Source organism: Procambarus clarkii, chromosome 5 (assembly GCF_040958095.1).
Source record: "Procambarus clarkii isolate CNS0578487 chromosome 5, FALCON_Pclarkii_2.0, whole genome shotgun sequence".
NCBI classification, from domain to species: Eukaryota; Metazoa; Arthropoda; class Malacostraca; order Decapoda; family Cambaridae; genus Procambarus; species Procambarus clarkii.
Window position 1 is genome coordinate 29,229,469 of NC_091154.1, and position 23,095 is coordinate 29,252,563.

The window sequence follows — 23,095 nt, forward strand, 5'->3', positions numbered from 1 at the left end:
GTTAGAGCCGCTGGCGTCACAACAGCAGTTATCGTGTACTTTAGTAATGGGCTACTAACGGATTACCAAAATAAAAAAGTTTATTTATATGTACCTGGTTTAACATATCCCTGAACTTTGCGCGTCGTGAATTATTGCTGTCCCTAGGTAGCACTTAGCATAATTAATTATATTGCTACTCTCTAACTCTCTCCTCACACTGCTTTCCTTCTTTCCCCAAGAGCATTTAATTCCTCGTCTCTCCTGTGTTGTTTCCTCTCATCTTTCTCTTATTGTTGTTATTACTCTTACTGATATTACTGCTACTACTTCTCTTATTCTACTCATCCTGCCGCTTATTCTACTGCTGCTTCTCTGGCTCCTCCTAAATTTCATGATCCTTAACTTCCTGCTTATCCTGTTCCTCCTCTTTGTCCTCCGTCCTCTTATCCTGCTCATTCTCTTCCTCTTTTTGCTGCTGCTTCTTCCCTCCTGCATTCTATTCCCATTACTCCTTCTCCTATTTCTTCTCCTCTTATTAATTTTATTTTAAAATTTCTACCACTTTCTCCTTTTCCTCTTGATCTTTTTTTTTGTTCTTCCTGTTTCCGTACGTGTTCCTATTCCTTATCCTCTTCTCTCGAGATCTTGAACCTCCTCTATCATTCCCACTTAAAAAAAAGACCATCCAACCAGTAATAACGTCCACCACAACGACTATCACATCTACCACAAAAAAACACCACTACACCAACTATCGGCCACCACCACCACCACCCTCAAAAGTTATGATGCTTTCATCGTAACTTGTGTAACAAAAATTCTTTTACCATCTCCCACACCATCACCCTTTTTTACACTCTCATCTCTACCCAACCAGTGCCAAAGCACACACACACACACACACACACACACACACACACACACACACACACACACACACACACACACACACACACACACACACACACACACACACACACACACTCACACATACACACACAGTGATGCTTGTGAGGGTCTTCTGTCGTCCTGAAGGGGCTTGTAAGTCACAAACACAGCCACTTTTTTTCCTACCACTGAAATTATTTCTGCTACAGGGTGTTAATTGGCATCCTCCTGAATACAGATCTCTACAGTACGCCTCGCACTTTTGACCAGCAGGGCCAGTTACTCTTGGCCCTTCTGCTTTCTTTCTCTTCTTGCTGACATTATCTGGGATATATAACGTTATTGATTTGGTTTACAGTTTAGTTTCTAATATTGCTATTGAATCTGGGTTTGTGTTTCCTTGAGCTCAATTACTTTGGTGGACATTCCATCAGCATTTGTGTGCCAAATTTGAGGGCTCTTTTTTTGTTATTGCTTTGTGCACTGGCAACGGCAAGTCTTAAGATGGGTTATTAGGTTGGATCAGATGTATAAAGTATGTATAGAAAGGTTGGGATGAATTAATGAATGGAAGAGCTTGTGCGTGTATTCACCTAGTTGTTCTTGTGGGAGTTGAGCTCTGCTATTTCGTCCCGCCTCTCAACTATCAATCAATCAACTGTAACTAACTACTAACTAATGTTTTTTTTCTGCACACATCTACACACACCCAGGAAGCAGCTCCGTAACAGCTGTCTAACTCCCAGGTACCTATTTACTGCTAGGTAACAGGGGTATCAAGGAGAAAAAAACTTTACCCACTTGTTTCTGCCTGGTTCGGGAATCGAACTCGGGCCAAAGTATTAGGAGTCCTACGCGCTGTCCGCTCAGCTACCAGACCCCCACCAGTGCGCGCGCGTGTGTGTGTGTGTGTTTACTAGTTGTGTTTACTAGTTGTGTTTTTGCGGGGGTTGAGCTTTGCTCTTTCGGCCCGCCTCTCAACTGTCAATCAACTGTTTACTAACTACTTTTTTTTTTTTTTTTTGTTGTTTTTTTTTTTTGTTTTTTTTTTTTTTTTTTTTTTTTTTCTCTCCGCACCACACACACACACACACACCCCAGGAAGCAGCCCGTGACAGCTGACTAACTCCCAGGTACCTATTTACTGCTAGGTAACAGGGGCACTTAGGGTGAAAGAAACTTTGCCCATTTGTTTCTGCCTCGTGCGAGAATCGAACCCGCGCCACAGAATTACGAATCCTGTGCGCTATCCACCAGGCTACGAGGCCCCCCGTAGTGTGTGTGTGTGTGTGTGTGTGTGTGTGTGTGTGTGTGTGTGTGTGTGTGTGTGTGTGTGTGTGTGTGTGTGTGTGTCTGTGTGTGTGTGTGTGTGTGTGTGTGTGTGTGTGTGTGTGTGTGTGTGTGTGTGTGTGTGTGTGTGTGTTTGCTTAAGGCTTAAAATGTGATGATTTGAAAGTAATGGTGAGCAAAGGAGAAGTATTATAGACAATTCATTTGAAGTGTGATAATTTGAAAAGTTGAAGTGTGAAAGGAAAAGTATTATACCATAAACCATGATAATCAACATCGATTATCATACCTTTGCTTGGCACTCTTACCTATCAAAATCCTGTCTCTGATTACCAGTTATTGAAGCTGTCAGTGCAGCATATCTCAGATGGCGTCCACAGAGACATACTAATGCGATTCAGTAACTAAAACATTTACGTAAAATTTTTTTGAAGTTTTTCCCTTATCCATGTTAGACATAATAGAGCATTCAGTCCTCCTCCATATATAGATCTCTTAACATACAAAATGGACACTTTAATGCACTGACTATTAATTACTGATGTTATTTGGATAACAGATTTTAGAATAACATAGCAACGCTGGACGCTATAACTCGTTCAAATATCATAATCTTCCATTTTGAAATATTTCCTAACTCATATGTTCCTTTGATAAAAAAATTCTATACTGTTGGTCGTAACTGTCAATAAAATCACCTTAATTTTTATTTAATCTTCAGCGTGACATTCCTGTCTTCATTCATTCAAATGAACAACCAATAATATCTTACATTTGGTTGATAAATGCTCACCGGGATCCCATCTAGAACCTGTCCTAAGCTTATCTGTCATAATGCACAGCCTAATCCTCTCTCTCTCCCAATTATTAACCTAATCTTCGATATAATACTATGGTCACTCACTATGAAAGGGAATATTGGGGACGCACGTATTAGCTGCGCGCGCGTGTGTGTGTGTGCGTGTGTGTTTACTAGTTGTGTTTTTTTTTTGCGGGGGTTGAGCTTTGCTCTTTCGGCCCGCCTCTCAACTGTCAATCAACTGTTTACTAACTACTTTTTTTTTTTCCACACCACACACACACACACCCAGGAAGCAGCCCGTGACAGCTGACTAACTCCCAGGTACCTATTTACTGCTAGGTAACAGGGGCACTTAGGGTGAAAGAAACTTTGCCCATTTGTTTCTGCCTCGTGCGGGAATCGAACCTGCGCCACAGAATTACGAGTCCTGCGCGCTATCCACCAGGCCCCCAAGGCCCCCATGTGTGTGTGTGTGTGTGTGTGTGTGTGTGTGTGTGTGTGTGTGTGTGTGTGTGTGTGTGTGTGTGTGTGTGTGTGTGTGTGTATGAAGTGGATATGTGGAAAAGGAGGAGAGTAGTTGTGAAAGGAGAAGGGGAGTTGGCAAAGGGAACTTGTGGAAAGGGAAATGTGAGACGGGAGGTGTATGGAGCTAGGGCAGAAGGAAGGAATTACCTTTAGAAAGCGCCAAGCCATTACGACTATATAGCACTTGGAAGGGGTCAGGATAAGGTTTTGGGATTGGACGTTGGGAAGGAATGGTGCCCAACCACTTGGACGGTCGAGGATTGGATGAAGCGAGACCGTCGCTCTACCGTCCAGTCCAAGTAGTTGGGCAGAACGTGAGGCGATAATTATATATTTAACAATAATGACAGCATTAAAACAAGTGACTAATGGAAACTACAGATATCTAAACTATAGTTAAACTAAACTAAACAGATAAACTACACGGCGAGATAGCTCTTCCTGATTCTCTAACCAAACTCATTCCTAGGTCTAACCTTCGGTTGGAACAATCCCAGCGATATATATATATATATATATATATATATATATATATATATATATATATATATATATATATATATATATATATATATATATATATATATATATATATATATATATATATATATATATATATATATATATATAAATATATATATATAATATACGTTTTTTGTACGTTTGTGTCCATTTATGATCTTCTTTAATCATATCACCGCATAATTCCTCGTCCTTTTATATAACATAAATTAGGCTTTGTCATCTTACTCTGAACACGTTCAGGTAAACTTATCACATTCTTTAACACGGTGGCCAAAACTGAACTGCATAATCCTAAGGAGGCACAATAAGAGTAAGATTATGCTCAGGAATAACATTATTCACCGAGATTGGTGTTGGGCTTATCACCTATTAATCGTGGAAGGGTTATTAAGCCCACAACAATAGCTGGCTAACTATAAAGTATACACTAGATTTTGATCATAGTCCAGGACTAACAACACTCACTGTATATACATCGAGAAGTGGAGTACACCTCTCAGTGTATATAGGGAGAATCAGATGTAAAAAGACCCAGAATCAAAGACTATGCTAACGTCAAGATACATGACGTTAGCAATGTCGCAATAACGTGATATATATATATATATATATATATATATATATATATATATATATATATATATATATATATATATATATATATATATATATATATATATATATATGAGAAGTGGAGCAGAAAGGAAGCAGTGAAACAGGAAGAGGGAGGGGGTACATTCTCATAAATGTCACAATCTTCTCCACTCTCAGCCTCTTAAATTATACTAGAGAAGAATGCATGCAAATCTGTCAAGTAAGAGCAGCAGGCCTTAGTAAAATCCTACTGTGAGTCATTTATTACTGCTTTCCAATGTATTAACGAATGTATACTCATTTACCGTGCACATTTTGACAAAACATTTAAAAAATACAATTAAAACTGGTATTTTTCCTTTTCATTTTGGTAAATGTTAATTACGAACATAAACAGAGAAAGTAAATAAGCTGTGTACCAACATTTGCACAGATAATTTCCGCTGTAGGAAAGTATTTCTCTAACGAATATACCTCCTGCTTTTCGGGGTATATATACAGGGACTTTACTTTCTTTCTGAATAACCCCCTTTAGGAATAAAGTAGCCCTAAAGGTAGGTAGTAAATAGGTAGTCCTATTTACTTACTTACTGGTTGGTCAGTAAGGTTAATGTGGTGGCCGTAACCCTCCAGAGGTTGAGTGGTTTAACACCAACCCATTTGCGTCTCAGTTCTCACGACGGTCGAGGCGAGTGTTCGAATTACTCGTAATGAAGGTGAAATTTACGTCAACCGTGCCCCGTAATTAGATCCATGCTCCTCCCTTGTCTCATTACGTATCCTGAGCTGAGAGAACGGTCTCTTCTCTCAAAACTCTAAATCGCCACGTTTTCGAAGGTTTAATGTACAATGTATTTGGAGCAAAAGCACTGGCACAATTGCTAGAAAACGGAATTCATTCGTTTTTGTTTAATAAACATTGGTGGTCACTTTATGTGGTAAACGGGAAAGAGTGTAGGGCGGGAGGTTGGGAGGGAGGGAGGGAAGGAGAGAGAGAGAGAGAGAGAGAGAGAGAGAGAGAGAGAGAGAGAGAGAGAGAGAGAGAGAGAGAGAGAGAGAGAGAGAGAGAGAGACAGACAGACAGACAGAGAGAGAGAGAGAGAGAGAGAGAGACAGACAGACAGACAGAGAGAGAGAGAGAGCAGACACAACCTACGAACAAAAGGCTGCAGGAATACAAACATAACCCTCTAAGAAGTGCAGTACGATGCCAAAAAACAACAGCTGGAGGAGTACCAAGCCGCGCTCCCAGCACGAAGTACCCACAGAAAAATGCGCTATAAATTCTTTAGTAACGTAAGCACTGTAAAGATCGAGGCCAATTGAAATGTATTCCCTTCGATTATTAAAGAAGCGGATACCACAGAAAACCCGCTAACAAAGATATATACCATATATATCAAAGTGTTCAGTGAAGAACCACAAGATCTTCTCTGAGTACTTTTTTCTTCGAGGCTATGGGTCCCTACACGTTAGGGCGACGATCTTGATTTCTGCGGGGTCTACGTTCGATTCTCAGTGTTCCAAGTGGTTATGGGTACCGTTCCTTTACCTTTGTCCTCATGCCCCTGCTCCTTGTCCTCGTATCCCTTCCAAGTGCTATGTAGTCACAATAGCTTAGTGCTTTCTCCTTATAAATATCGCATTATCCATTATTTATTATCAGCTTTGTAGCTTCAAGTGAATTTTGTCCAATTCTAGGCTAGGGAATAGTGTTTTGTAGTAATGTATTGAGGTGAATCTTATGTAAAACTTATTGTTCTTATTCTCCAGTGCGGTTTCGATATTTACTTTATATATTTATATATTCAAGAGTTCTTGCATTCTTGTTCAGTCACTAGCACGCTTAGCGTTTCGGGCAAGTCCGTAATGCTAATTTTCACACACACACACATCCCCAGGAAGCAGCCCGTAGCAGCTGTCTAACTTCCAGGTGCCTATTTACTGCTAGGTGAACAGAGAATCAGGGCGAAAGAAACTCTACCCATTTGTTCCGCCTCCGCCGGGGATCGAACCCGGGCCCTTAAGACTACGAACCCAAGGTGCTGTCCACTCAGCCTTTAGGGTCCCCCCCCCATAACATAACCTAATGAAAGTCAGGCCCCAATAACAGTAATATATATATATATATATATATATATATATATATATATATATATATATATATATATATATATATATATATATATATATATATATATATATATAGTTTGTGAGGGTACCACCTCTGGTGCCAATGTGGGGACCCATAGCCTCGGAGAAGAAAATAAAAAGTATTCAGAGGAGACCTTGTGGTTTCTCACTGAACACTAATATTATCTTCTCCTACCACCCCCATTCTTTTGTATGTACACATATATATTTATATATGCGAACAAGCCTGAACGGTCTCCAGGCATATATAGGTTGTTGCATATATGCATATATACGACTCGTGTTGGTCGAGTGGTTAAGGGATCCTGTACATCAGATGCATTGCTTCTAGCAGTATGGGTTCGAGTCACTTCTGGGGTGTTAGTTTTCAGTTATTTATATATATATATATATATATATATATATATATATATATATATATATATATACATACATATGTAAACAGTAATGGCAAATTATTAAAAGAACCGAGAAGACAATGTAGCAAAATTCTCACTGAAATAACCGACAACAAAGGATGTAAAGTTGGCAGACAAACAAGAGCCCCACAGGAGACGCGTCAACTGAGTACGAGGAAAATATATTCGTGCGGTTACTCGTCCAGAAATAACACCATTTTCTCCACACGGACCGAGGGAGAGGCCAGGGGAGGATATATATTCAACGCGAAATACGGGACGAATTGAGTCTACCTCGGCGGTGCTCTGGAGCAGTGGCTATAGAGTCCGGTAGTCACTATAGTCAGTCTATACTGAGTAGTAGTAGTAGGCATCCATCAGTCTCAGGAGACTATGGAGTTGCGGTCTGGTTGTCGGTCTGGAGTGACCTCTCCAGGGCGCAAAGCCAGGGTAGGTTGGAGTATAGTGACTGAATATATCATATAGTGACTTACAGGTAGTCACTATACTGAATGTAGTGACTACCTGCTAACGTGACCTGGTGTTTTGACGGTCCCAGGACTTCACAATGAGCCACCCGACCTCCCAATAGAACAGTCGCATTTAGACGTATACTCTACGTAAGGCCTAAAATTTGTCGTACTAGAATATATGATAGCGGCTCCTGGAATTGACATACTGTCCCGTTTTCTGTTTTGGGTCCTCTGGTAGGTTAGGATAAGGGCACTTTATTAAGACCTTAAGAGAACGGGTTGCAGAATGAACAAGTTTCGTTCTTGTTGTGCACTAGTAGGTGGGCGCTCGTTGCATATCCTGCTCTGATGGGATTAGCTCTGATGTGAGTGTATTCAGCTAATTGTGCATGAAGGGCGATGAGCTTCGCCTCTCAACTGTCAATCAACTGGTTTACAGGTTCCCGAGTCTATTGGGCTCTGTTGCAGCATTATTTGAAACTGTGTATGGAGCCTGCCTACATCACCTCACATTTGTGTGTGTGTGTGTGCGTGTGCTCTGGTGTGTGTGTGTTTTTGTGTGTGAGTGTGTGTGTGTGTGTGTGTTTGTGTGTGTTTGTGTGTGTGTGTGTGTGTGTGTGTGTGTGTGTGTGTGTGTGTGTGTGTGTGTGTGTGTGTGTGTGTGTGTGTGTGTGTGTGTGTGTGTGTGCTTCTGTGTATATGTGTTTGTGTGTGTTTGTGTGTGTTTGTGTGTGTGTGTGTGTGTGTGTGTGTGTGTGTGTGTGTGTGTGTGTGTGTGTGTGTGTGTGTGTGTGTGTGTGTGTGTGTGTGTGTGTGTGTGTGTGTGTGTGTGTGCTCGCGCGCATGCTCGTGCTCCCCTACTTCCGCTTCGGGGGTTAGTATATATGTGAATGTGAGGGATTAGTGTATGTTAGAACACTTTTTTGTATGTGCAAATCTAAATGTATGTAGTCATGTGAACATACAATAAACCCTTCAAAGTTCTAGTTCACCCCAGACACACACACAGGGTACAAATATTTGACACAAGATCGGCACAAAACAAATGAACTCAATCCTCACAACTTAAAACCAAATAGGATACGAAATCAAATTTCCGTATCATATAATAGAACTAAATCATAACACATTTATTCCAATTGAATAAACTATTTCTGCGTGTTAGGCAAAGGGGGTTGTAACCTTCCCCAACCAGAGTGGCTGATAGGACAGCAATTCTGAGAGTAAAGGGACCAGATGAAAACTGAAGCTACTCCTGGCCATTGCATTCTGAAGAATCGGAATGGAAATAAAGGTTCGTCTGTTCACCGTCATGTTGGACAAACTTATTGACCGACATAACAGAGCGAGGCCGATACACTGGGAAAAAAGGTCAATAATACAGTATTTTTAATTGTAATAATTTGTCGCATTTTTAACGGATTGGTCGATTTTGTGGAAATACTGCGACGTCTTACATGAGAGATTGAACCATAGTGCCAGAGGCACTATGGTTCTACAACCAGGAAAATGTAAATCTTATCATTAATAGTTACATACATGTTAGCCTAACAATTGTATACATTGCTACGTGTATACAGCGCTACGTGTGTACATTGAAACATGTATAAATTAAGTGTATACATGGCTAAGATTATATTTATAACTAGGTGAACACATAGAGACACTCAACCCCTGGAGGATTGGCTGGGCATCAGTACTTTATTATTCGCTCCGGTTCACCCAGCAGTAATTGAAACCTGGGTGTAAACCGATTTGCGGATCGTGTTCCAGGGTATAGTAGTAGGCACCGGGCCTACGAGCTATACGATGATATGGCTCTAAACAGAAATCAGAATTCGTGTGTTAGTATACCTACTTGTGTTAAAATATTAACAATACGTTATTCAGCGCAAGTTAGAGACTGTGTGCCATATTGTCTTTATATAAAATTGTGAAATTTAAAAGAATCTAGAGTGCGAGAGAATTTAAAAGTTTACCAGGTAATTTATAGCAATAAATTTGTTGATTAATTTGTGAGGGGATCTTGTATAGTGTTATGAACGCAGTGAAAAAATTCTTCGAGGTTATTTTAATAACTATTTAATTATAAAAAATATTTATTATTATTGTTATTATTTTATTTAGAATAAATTATTTCATTATTATTATTATTATCAAAATTTGGCCGTGAAGTCAAACGAAAGAAATGCCTTTCTCTGAAGAATTTTTGTTCAGGAACCTAAAAAAAAATTTTTAGGTGTCATTTTTTAAGAAATTTTATGTAGTGAAAAATGCACAACACATACGAAGAAGCAGCACTGAGACGTCTGGAGACTGAACTACGCTAAATTCAGAAACAAAACTCAATAAACCCCTTTAGACCGTGAGACAAAAAAAAATACTTCTTTCCCCATACAAGAAAATACACCACCACATCCAACTTAAAAATACACCGGTAGGCCCAAATACAGATCTTATGGAAACAGCTCTTAAAAAACATTTCGAGATTATATACCACAATTATGTACACTCCCAAAGGGTAAACCTAAGATGCAGACTAGGCGGAGCAGCAAAGAGTTTACTGGGGCTTGTGGTTGTCGTAAATATGACAGGAGTCTTATGAATAGTTAAGTGTAATGCGGTACTTTAAACTTGGGTGGAAGAGGTAGAGTATATATATATATATATATATATATATATATATATATATATATATATATATATATATATATATATATATATATATATATATATTATATATATTATTTTCGACGATATATATATAGTCTATTATATATTTATTAATTTTTTAGAATAAATGATGTCTCGTTTTGCGAAGACAAATAAAAAATCTTGATTTAAAACGTCGGCGGAGTGTTCGGAAGTCTACCGACTCGGAATAAATGTCTTGAGTCAAAGGTAAAATATTTCGTCGTTGTGAAGCGGGAAAAGACGAGCTTAAGGCGACGGCTTGAATGTTGTCAAACATGAGAGCCTAAGGGAAGTGGCTGGGGCGAGCTGAATTAGAGAAAATCTCCAGAGGCAAATATTTACACCTTGGATGACATCGAATCCTTAGACAGAAGTATATACCTAAGACGGTGGTATATTATCTATATACTACTTTTTATCAGTTCGAGAAATTTGTTTGATATGCTATTGAAAAACAATGAACACCTTTCAGATGCCAAGAAAAGAAATGCTTTGAAGAATCAATTCGTGTTCTTTAAATAGTACTTATGGCCACTATTTGTTAAAAAAATTTGTACACAAGTACAAATATGGATTATTGCAGCCGAAAGTGTTTGTTCTGTACAGTCAGTATAAACATTAAAGCCAAAACCCAAACTTAACATTAACATATATATATATACATATATTCTATATTAGGTGTATTATAGCGTATATTACGACTGGACAGGATATGTTAGGTTGTTGGGTTGCATTTTAATAATATGTAATTCCCTATCATCCATCTCCTACCTCCCCCCCCCTCCCCCATCCCTTTCTTCTCCTGAGATCTCCAACTTTCTTCGCCTAAGAATAAAGGAGACCAAAGCCCTCCCCCGCTCTCCTCTCCCCCCCCCTCCCCCTCTCTACCTTTCACCCATTTGTAATTACACAAATGTATGATTACAATGAATCCTCAGAGAGTGTAAACATGAGTTGATCTCTGATACTCTGTGATATCTTAGGGCTGTCAGAGACGTGTGAAAGGTAGCCTGTGAGGCACACGGCTGACGGAAAGGTCTTGTTCGAAAGTTATTGATTTGTATTTAGCTACTCGAAAGAAAAGTTCCAAGTAGCACGTGCCTTATGGTAAGCTCGTAGTGAACTTGTTGATACGAAAGGGTTTCGGGATTTCTGGGTTTCACACAGTCCAGAGTTTCAGCTAAGTCACTATTTGTATTTCAAATTATATGCAAAATACAGTAGAGTTATTTTGTGTAATATTAAGTACTAAATAGAGAGTGTGTCCAAATTTCGTACCATATATTACTGTGTGCTAATTTATATAATATTATGCTTGAGGATAATCATTGATCATATGTGTTCTGATAGGATGATTTGTCTATATTTAAAAATTAAACCCTGCTATGGTTTCATTATCATTTCCCTATATTACACATTAAGCGCGAGAATAATACAATCTAATGCCTGTTTTAACATTTCAATGTTCTGGCGATTTAACTAAAGTCAAAAGGAGGGTATAAATTAAGACTCACAGATATAAGTGATTTATGTTACCTAAATATGGTCATTTCTATATGCACATTATAATTGTGCACACTCAAATCGAGGTGTTCATGTCCTCCTTGAAAGATTTTTCCTCGACATTTAACAGCAGGTTATTACAAGACAATTCTTAGGTGTACACCTAAGTGAAACAACACACACACACACACACATCGGGGTCAATGTGTCCCAACTATTCAATCCGCCAGTGGCATGTGTGTCCGTGAGACCAGCGCTTGCACGCACACACGCACGCACGCACGCCTGTGTCGTACGTCAACTGTTTTTTATTCCCTTTTCCAGAGTGTCGGGAGATGCCGTTTTCTTTGCAAATTGTTTCTGTTCTATTGTTTTTCCAATTCCTGGCAAGGATACAATCAACAGTCATTCCTCGAGTCCGATCTGGACGAAACTTCTGCACTGCAGTTACGTCCTGCCATATTTTCCAGTTCCATTTAGCCTTTTTGTTTGGGTTTTATCATCTTTATTTACCTGGTGTTCGTTGCAGAACATAAACATATGACACGTTTGATCAGTACCTATTAAGATCACACGTTTGACCACAACCTATTAAGCTCACACGTTTGACCACAACCTATTAAGATCACACGTTTGACCACAACCTATTAAGATCACACGTCTAACCAGAACCTATTAAGATCACACGTCTGACCAGAACCTATTAAGATCACACGATTGACCAGCTGCCTTCACAACAATGGACCAGCAAAGTGCTTTAACGTCAGCTTCTCCACAGAATGTCCCAAAAGTCAGGAGGGAAGGAGGTACATAGAGGGATGAAGAGTCTGTGTCAGGCGAGGTTATGAACATGTCCAAGTGGTGAGAGGGATGGTTATGAACTTGTCCAACTAGTCGAAGGAATGAGAATCTGACTGGGATATAAACATGTTCAGTTCTTTAAGAAGTGCCGGACCAACGAAGCTATGGTTGATATATCGCCTGCGGGCCGCTCCAAGCAACAGCCTGTTGGGCCATGCTCTCACAAGTCAAGCCTGGCCTAGAGCCGCGCTTGAGGAGTAGAAGAACTCCCAGAACCCCATCAAGCAGGTATCAAGCAAGCAGGAACTCCAGGTATACTATACTTAACTATATATCCACTGTAAATAGCAAAATCAAGGCAGTTCAGAAAAAGGAAAGATTAATCCTCTCACTGCCTCTTGGCCAGCTTTCAGGTCAAGCTTCCTGAAGCATAAGCCTTTACCCCACGGATCGGATACTCAGTAAACACTAAAGAAAAGTGTGAGACTCGCAGGAAGTTAGATTTAGCTTGATTAAGCTTGGGTACGTGGGTGTAAGTTCCACTCGAGGTGAGCTTTAGTAAAAGGGGTAAATAATTGACGTATTAGGTGAGATTACACGTGTACTAGTATCATATGAGGCTATGTTAAATTTTACTGAAATACGCAAGTTAGGCTAAGATTGGTGGGTACAAGTTGCACATTAAGTCGATGGAATAGCAACGTGCTACAGTTTGTAAAATATTCGCAGGAAAAAAGGAATCATTTATATGTACACAAATGAAAGAAAGATGGCAGAGAAGGTAGAGGAGAAGACCATAGTAGACACAGTGGTTGTGATAGCAGTGTTTGTGTGCCTTTGTCTCTGTCAGAGGAGATCTCTTTGTCTGGGGTATCAACAGTACTGCAGCATTAGAGCAACTGCTGCAGAATAATGCAGACGCGATCACTTTCCAACAAAATAGAGAAGCATTGTAAACGTAAATTTCATTCATCTTTAAACAATATCCCAACATGACGCAGCGAGCTTAGTAACAAAAGACCAAAACGAGATATATGCGTTAGTACACAAAATCTCTCTCCAAGTAAATTAAGAATCATTGAGTAATGAAGAGCTCTTGTATTCTGTGTGTGCACTCAACAGGAGCGCAGTCGAGGAGGAGGGAGGAGGAAGGCAGTAGTATCAGGGCGTTAACAAAACAGCCCGGAGCTCCTGCTCTATCTCGACAGCTCACTACGTCGGGCCACACATGCATAATTGCGTTCGTGCCGACCCCAGTTATGATGTAATGGTAAGCGGCCGGACTCCGGAATCGACCCTGGGGCCCCCGACTGTACCGCCTGGAACGGTAGGCAAGTTGGGGCAGCTGGCACAAAGTAGGATAGGCAGGGGTGGATAAAGGAGGATATACGGAGGCAGAGAAGAAAATGAGAGAAGGGGAGAAGTTGAAGGTAAAGGCCAGATAAAGCCAGAGAAGTTGAAAACGGAAGGCGGAGTTAATAGGGCCTGACGAGACAAGGAAATTCACGGGTTCTGGGTCAGAAGTTAATGTGGGAGGCAGATACCTCCAGCGGTGTGGGAGGCAGATACCTCCAGCGGTGAGGGAGGCAGATACCTCCAGCGGTGTGGGAGGCAGATACCTCCAGCGGTGTGTGGGAGGCAGATACCTCCAGCGGTGTGGGAGGCAGATACCTCCAGCGGTGAGGGAGGTAGATACCTCCAGCGGTGAGGGAGGCAGATACCTCCAGCGGTGTGGGAGGCAGATACCTCCAGCGGTGTGTGGGAGGCAGATACCTCCAGCGGTGTGGGAGGCAGATACCTCCAGCGGTGTGGGAGGCAGATACCTCCAGCGGTGAGGGAGGCAGATACCTCCAGCGGTGAGGGAGGCAGATACCTCCAGCGGTGTGGGAGGCAGATACCTCCAGCGGTGTGGGAGGTAGATACCTCTAGCGGTGTGGGAGGCAGATACCTCCAGCGGTGTGGGAGGCAGATACCTCCAGCGGTGTGGGAGGCAGATACCTCCAGCGGTGAGGGAGGCAGATACCTCCAGCGGTGAGGGAGGCAGATACCTCCAGCGGTGAGGGAGGCAGATACCTCCAGCGGTGAGGGAGGCAGATACCTCCAGCGGTGTGGGAGGCAGATACCTCCAGCGGTGTGTGGGAGGCAGATACCTCCAGCGGTGTGGGAGGCAGATACCTCCAGCGGTGTGGGAGGCAGATACCTCCAGCGGTGAGGGAGGCAGATACCTCCAGCGGTGAGGGAGGCAGATACCTCCAGCGGTGAGGGAGGCAGATACCTCCAGCGGTGAGGGAGGCAGATACCTCCAGCGGTGAGGGAGGCAGATACCTCCAGCGGTGAGGGAGGCAGATACCTCCAGCGGTGTGGGAGGCAGATACCTCCAGCGGTGTGGGAGGCAGATACCTCCAGCGGTGTGGGAGGCAGATACCTCCAGCGGTGAGGGAGGCAGATACCTCCAGCGGTGAGGGAGGCAGATACCTCCAGCGGTGTGGGAGGCAGATACCTCCAGCGGTGTGGGAGGCAGATACCTCCAGCGGTGTGGGAGGCAGATACCTCCAGCGGTGTGGGAGGCAGATACCTCCAGCGGTGTGGGAGGCAGATACCTCCAGCGGTGTGTGGGAGGCAGATACCTCCAGCGGTGTGGGAGGTAGATACCTCCAGCGGTGTGGGAGGTAGATACCTCCAGCGGTGTGGGAGGTAGATACCTCCAGCGGTGTGGGAGGCAGATACCTCCAGCGGTGTGGGAGGTAGATACCTCCAGCGGTGTGGGAGGCAGATACCTCCAGCGGTGTGGGAGGCAGATACCTCCAGCGGTGTGGGAGGCAGATACCTCCAGCGGTGTGTGGGAGGCAGATACCTCCAGCGGTGTGGGAGGTAGATACCTCCAGCGGTGTGTGGGAGGCAGATACCTCCAGCGGTGTGGGAGGCAGATACCTCCAGCGGTGAGGGAGGTAGATACCTCCAGCGGTGTGGGAGGTAGATACCTCCAGCGGTGAGGGAGGTAGATACCTCCAGCGGTGTGTGGGAGGCAGATACCTCCAGCGGTGTGGGAGGCAGATACCTCCAGCGGTGAGGGAGGCAGATACCTCCAGCGGTGTGGGAGGCAGATACCTCCAGCGGTGTGGGAGGCAGATACCTCCAGCGGTGTGGGAGGCAGATACCTCCAGCGGTGAGGGAGGTAGATACCTCCAGCGGTGTGGGAGGCAGATACCTCCAGCGGTGAGGGAGGCAGATACCTCCAGCGGTGTGGGAGGCAGATACCTCCAGCGGTGTGGGAGGCAGATACCTCCAGCGGTGAGGGAGGTAGATACCTCCAGCGGTGTGGGAGGCAGATACCTCCAGCGGTGAGGGAGGTAGATACCTCCAGCGGTGTGGGAGGCAGATACCTCCAGCGGTGAGGGAGGCAGATACCTCCAGCGGTGTGGGAGGCAGATACCTCCAGCGGTGTGGGAGGCAGATACCTCCAGCGGTGAGGGAGGCAGATACCTCCAGCGGTGTGGGAGGCAGATACCTCCAGCGGTGAGGGAGGCAGATACCTCCAGCGGTGTGGGAGGCAGATACCTCCAGCGGTGAGGGAGGCAGATACCTCCAGCGGTGTGGGAGGCAGATACCTCCAGCGGTGTGGGAGGCAGATACCTCCAGCGGTGTGGGAGGCAGATACCTCCAGCGGTGAGGGAGGCAGATACCTCCAGCGGTGTGGGAGGCAGATACCTCCAGCGGTGTGGGAGGCAGATACTTCCAGCGGTGTGGGAGGCAGATACCTCCAGCGGTGTGGGAGGCAGATACCTCCAGCGGTGTGGGAGGCAGATACCTCCAGCGGTGTGGGAGGCAGATACCTCCAGCGGTGTGGGAGGCAGATACCTCCAGCGGTGTGGGAGGCAGATACCTCCAGCGGTGTGGGAGGCAGATACCTCCAGCGGTGTGGGAGGCAGATACCTCCAGCGGTGTGGGAGGCAGATACCTCCAGCGGTGTGGGAGGCAGATACCTCCAGCGGTGTGGGAGGCAGATACCTCCAGCGGTGTGGGAGGCAGATACCTCCAGCGGTGTGGGAGGCAGATACCTCCAGCGGTGTGGGAGGCAGATACCTCCAGCGGTGTGGGAGGCAGATACCTCCAGCGGTGTGGGAGGCAGATACCTCCAGCGGTGTGGGAGGCAGATACCTCCAGCGGTGAGGGAGGCAGATACCTCCAGCGGTGAGGGAGGCAGATACCTCCAGCGGTGTGGGAGGCAGATACCTCCAGCGGTGAGGGAGGCAGATACCTCCAGCGGTGTGGGAGGCAGATACCTCCAGCGGTGTGGGAGGCAGATACCTCCAGCGGTGAGGGAGGCAGATACCTCCAGCGGATAACTGAGAGGGAATGGATGGGGGGGGGGGTGGCTTGTGATGTATGTGTACTTACCTACGAGTACTCTACTTTCAGTGACCACAGGGGCGTGAGGTCTTGCTCTTTGTGAGAGAGAGTGGGAAAGAGAGTATGTAGGTGTGTGTGTGAGTGTATTCACCTAGTTGTGCTTACGGGGGTTGAGCTCTGCTCTTTCGGCCCTCCTCTCAACTGCCAATCAACTGTTTCTAACTACTACTACTACTACTATTTTTTTCACATCACACACACACACACACACACACACACACACAGGGGGCCTCGTAGCCTGGTGGAGGGGGCCTCGTAGCCTGGTGGATAGCGCGCAGGACTCGTAATTCTGAGGCGCGAGTTCGATTCCCGCACGAGGCAGAAACAAATGGGCAAAGTTTCTTTCACCCTAAGTGCCGCTGTTACCTAGCAGTAAATAGGTACCTGGGAGTTAGTCAGCTGTCACGGGCTGCTTCCTGGGGTGTGTGTGTGTGTGGTGTGGGAAAAAAAAAAAAAAAAAAAAAAAAAGTAGTTAGTAAACAGTTGATTGACAGTTGAGAGGCGGGCCGAAAGAGCAAAGCTCAACCCCCGCAAAAAAAAAAAAAAACACAACTAGTAAACACACACACACACACACACACACACACACACACACACACACGCACACACACACACACACCAGGCAGCAGTCCGTGACAGCTGACTAACTCCCATGTACTTATTTTCTGCCAGGTAACAGGGGCATAGAGTGAAAGAAACTCTGCCCAATGTTTCTCGCCGGCGCCCTGGATCGAACCCGGGACCACAAGATCACAAGTTCAGCGTGCTGTCCGCTCGGCCGGCCGGCCCCTAGTGTGTGTGTGTGTGTGTGTGTGTGTGTGTGTGTGTACTCACCTAATTGTACTCACCTAATTGTGCTTGCGGGGGTTGAGCTCTGGCTCTTTGGTCCCGCCTCTCAACCGTCAATCAACTGGTGTACAGATTCCTGAGCCTATTGGGCTCTATCATATCTACATTTGAAACTGTGAATGGAGTCAGCCTCCACCACATCACTTCCTAATGCATTCCATTTGCTAACTACTCTGACACTGAAAAAGTTCTTTCTAACGTCTCTGTGGCTCATTTGGGTACTCAGCTTCCACCTGTGTCCCCTTGTTCGCGTCCCACCAGTGTTGAAAAGTTCATCCTTGTTTACCCGGTCGATTCCCCTGAGGATTTTGTAGGTTGTGATCATGTCCCCCCTTACTCTTCTGTCTTCCAGTGTCGTGAGGTGCATTTCCCGCAGCCTTTCCTCATAACTCATGCCTCTTAGTTCTGGGACTAGTCTAGTAGCATACCTTTGGACTTTTTCCAGCTTCGTCTTGTGCTTGACAAGGTACGGGCTCCATGCTGGGGCCGCATACTCCAGGATTGGTCTTACATATGTGGTGTACAAGATTCTGAATGATTCCTTACACAGGTTCCTGAACGCCGTTCAGATGTTAGCCAGCCTCGCATATGCCGCAGACGTTATTCTCTTTATGTGGGCTTCAGGAGACAGGTTTGGTGTGATATCAACTCCTAGATCTTTCTCTCTGTCTGTTTCATTAAGTACTTCATCTCCTATTCTGTATCCTGTGCCTGGCCTCCTGTTTCCACTGCCTAGTTTCATTACTTTGCATTTACTCGGGTTGAACTTCAACAGCCATTTGTTGGACCATTCACTCAGTCTATCCAGGTCATCTTGTAGCCTCCTACTATCATCCTCTGTTTCAATCCTCCTCATAATTTTTGCATCGTCGGCAAACATTGAGAGGAACGAATCTATACCCTCTGGGAGATCATTTACATATACCAGAAACAGTATAGGTCCAAGGACTGACCCCTGCGGGACTCCACTTGTGACGTCTCGCCAATCTGAGACCTCACCCCTCACACAGACTCGTTGTCTCCTGTTGCTTAGGTATTCCTCTATCCACCGGAGTACCTTCCCTCTCACTCCAGCCTGCATCTCCAACTTTCGCACTAGCCTCTTGTGTGGCACTGTATCAAAGGCTTTCTGACAATCCAAAAATATGCAGTCTGCCCACCCTTCTCTTTCTTGCCTTATTTTTGTTGCCTGGTCGTAGAATTCAAGTAGCCCTGTGAGGCAGGACCTGCCATCCCTGAACCCATGTTGATGCTGTGTTACAAAGTTCCTTCGCTCCAGATGCTCCACTAGTTTTTTTCGCACAATCTTCTCCATCAGCTTGCATGGTATGCAGGTTAGGGACACTGGCCTGTAGTTCAGTGCCTCCTGTCTATCCCCTTTCTTGTATATCGGGACTACGTTAGCTGCTTTCCAAGTATCTGGCAGTTCCCCTGTTGCCAGTGATTTGTTATACACTATGGAGAGTGGTAGGCTCAGTTCTCTTGCTCCTTCCTTTAGAACCCAAGGGGAGATTCCATCTGGGCCTATAGCCTTCGTCACGTCCAACTCTAGTAAACACTTCCTTACTTCCCCACTGGTAATCTTAAACTCTTCCAGTGGTTCCTGGTTAGCTATTCCCTCACTTACCTCTGGAATTTCTCCTTGTTCTAAGGTGAAGACCTCCTGGAATTTCCTATTCAATTCCTCACACACTTCCTTGTCATTTGTAGTGAATCCTTCCGCCCCTATCCTTAATCTCATAACCTGTTCCTTTACTGTTGTTTTTCTCCTAATGTGGCTATGCAACAATTTAGGCTGAGTCTTTGCCTTGCTTGCGATGTCATTTTCGTATTGTCTTTCTGCCTCTCTTCTCATCCTGACATATTCATTCCTGGCATTCTGGTATCTTTCTCTGCTCTCCAGTGTCCTGTTATTCCTATAGTTTCTCCATGCCCTTTTACTTTGCTGCTTAGCTAGCCTACATCTTTGATTAAACCATGGGTTTCTCATCTTCATTTCTCTGTTTTCCTTTTGGACTGGGACAAACTTGTTTGCTGCGTCCTTGCACTTCTGCGTGATGTAATCCATCATATCTTGGGCCGTCTTTCCCCTGAGCTCTGTTTCCCATGCTATATCTGTTAGGAATTTTCTTATCCCCTCATAGTTTCCCTTTCGGTATGCTAACCTTTTGGTTTCGGTATCCCTCCTCGAGTTCAATAACCCTTCTTCAATCAAGTACTCAAACACCAGTACACTGTGGTCGCTCATTCCTACTGGGTCCTCAAAACCGATTTCTCTTATGTCGGAGTCGTTCAGAGTGAAGACTAGGTCGAGTCTCGCTGGTTCGTCATTGCCTCTCATCCTTGTGGGTTCTCCGACATGCTGCGTTAAAAAGTTGCTTGTCACCACCTCCAATAGTTTGGCTCTCCACGTATCCTCGCCTCCATGCGGTTCCTTGTTCTCCCAGTCAATCTTTCCGTGATTGAAGTCGCCCATGATGAGCAGGTGGGATCTATTTCTACAGGCAGCAGAGGCTGCCCTCTCAATTATAGTGTTAACTGCCTTGTTGTTGTTTTCATACTCTTGACTGGGTCTCCTGTCATTTGGTGGAGGGTTGTATATTACTGCTACTACTATTCTTGGTCCTCCCATTGTTATGGTGCCTGCTATGTAGTCTCTGAACTCCTCACAGCCCGGGATGGCCATCTCCTTAAAACTCCATTCCCTTCTCATGAGTAGGGCCACTCCGCCTCCTCCTCTACCTTCCCTCTCTTTCCTTATTACTGTATACTCCTGGGGAAACACGGCATTCGTTATGATTCCAGAGAAATCATAACGAAATGTGTGTGTGTGTGTGTGTGTGTGTGTGAGTACGAGGGAGAGGTGGAGAATGGGATGAAGGTGGGCCTTGAAGAAGTAACGAAACCGAGAACCACGACCCAAATAGTGCTGATGTCAGGAAAAATACAAAGAAAGAGATATATATATAACGACTTTGGTACTCACGTGAACGGTATAGCGACACGTGTGAAAGTTGAAAATAATCACGTACAATAATATATACCGTTATATTACGGGTTACTAAACAAACAAAGATAAGCAAATATAGGCGACAAAGACGAGTGCGCTATGCCCAGTAGGCTCAGGAATCTCTACATCAGTTCATTGACGGTTGAGAAGCGGGACCAAAGAGCCAGAGCTCAACCCCCGCAAGCACAATTCAGTGAGTACACACACACACACACACACACACATACACACACACACACACACACACACACACTGATTTGTGGAGTCAGACTCCACAAATTCCAAGCATCAAGTACTTGGGATCGGCCGGTGAGATCGCCCCCTCCCCTCACACACACCCCAAGTCTGTGGAGCCATTACTCCTCTGCGTCTGTCCTCATTTCTGTGCATCTGTGACTCTCTATCAGTGCATGTGTGTGCCTGGGGGGGGAGGGCAAGAGGGAGTGAGGCGTCAGTGTACTGAGGTAACGGAACAATTTACACAGGAAGCGGCCAGCTGGTAGCCCCAGCTAGTTACGGAAACGCGTCAGAATGGTTGGACGTAACGAAAGGCGTGCTGCGAGGATGAGAGTCTCTTGAGGACGTGTTCATTTAAATGTTTACACTGACGATGTTAATGTAAACATTGTAAAAAATAAAATAATGTAAACATGTAAACATAGCCTCACCCTATGGCGTCCTATTGTCTCTGACGTTACACGAAGATAATACAAATGTCAGACAGCAACAAACCAGTAGATCCAGAAGGGGGCTGTGTCTAGAAGACTCCTGACACAACACACAACCCAAGATGCTGAGGCTGTGAAGTGAAATTATCCACTTTTTTTTCCACCAAAAAACTACGCTTTTATCGTCAATTACTGCCCCCTCCCCCCAGGTAAGCTGTCTCAAACATTTATAATTCGATAAGAGAAATCTTTCTCGCTTCATTAAGACTGATATCGCGTGATTGTAGTTTACAAATCACAGAAAGGCAAAAATGTAGGCATGATTAGGCAGTTAAATGATGTCAGCTCATTCCGATCATCCTAAAATAGATCAGTCACTGCCCGCGAATACTGTAAACACATACTCTAATACTGTAACACACTGTAAACAAAGCTGTAAACAGTATTTTAGAATTAGACGCACTAACGACCTGAACGCTGAAGATGACCTTCGGCGGTCGAAATCTTTTTTCATCTGTCAATGAAGCCTAATGTTCAGGTGGTCATTTTTAAAGCACTACAACAACACTACCTACTTCCAAGGTACACTGCCTACTGCCCCAGTACGCTGCCTACTGCCCCAGTACACTGCCTACTGCCCCCAGTTCACTGCCTACTGCCCCAGTACGCTGCCTACTGCCCCAGTACACTGCCTACTGCCCCAGTTCACTGCCTAAGTAATTAATAAATGGAATACAGTGACATTCTGGACTAGAGCGAGTGTGATACTGAGAGAGATTGGGAGTGAGAGAGCCTGAGTAAGATAGCGAGTGAGAACCTGAGAGAGATAGCGAGTGAGCGCCTGAGAGGGATAGCGAGTGAGCGCCTGAGAGAGTAGCGAGTAAGCGCCTGAGAGGGATAGCGAGTGAGAACCTGAGACATAGTAAATGAGAGGCAAGACCAGGGGTGGAGGAGCACAAAAATGAAAATCACAAGAAATACAAACTGGCTCCTAAACTAACAAAGCAGACAAAGTAAACAGGCAATTATACCCCCAGGGACAAACAATATGTTCCATAAATCAGAGCGTCACTGTGGGTTGAAAGCCTTGTTTGACAGCGGGATAAAATAAACAACCTTCACTCCCTGATGTATCAAAGAATACACAATTGCAATGCGACAACAATAGAAGAATCATGCCTCCAGAAAGGCCTCGTTGCCTCAGACGACAATTGTAAAACTCTATCGCTCTAGGTCCTTTTTTATAGGCCTAGAAATTTTCGAGAACTTTTTTTTTCTGGTATGTTGTCATGCTCGTGAGGAGTAACCCCGAAGGACGAGTCATGTGGATAAGGAGAGATTAACGTACAAAATCTAACTTGATTGCGTAGACGTAGAGACTCGAACCTACGTCTCGGAAGTAGGTTCGAACCCTCGTCACGGCCCTTGTGGATTTGTTCATTGTTCATCTGACTTGAGTTTGGCAGCAATACAATAACACAACTCATACTCCTGTTTAGATAGTAGCTTTTGTAACCATGTGCATCATA

General features: G+C 44.5%; 1 protein-coding gene across 1 annotated transcript in view; it reads right to left on the reverse strand.

The window, feature by feature from the left end:
- Positions 1–23,095, reverse strand: part of LOC123748094 (uncharacterized) — a 208,107-nt gene that overhangs the window by 75,173 nt on the left and 109,839 nt on the right. Inside the window, exon 8 of the mRNA XM_069303372.1 lies at positions 14,603–16,937. Coding sequence (XP_069159473.1) covers positions 14,603–16,937 — 2,335 coding nt within the window. The remainder of the gene's footprint in view (positions 1–14,602; positions 16,938–23,095) is intronic.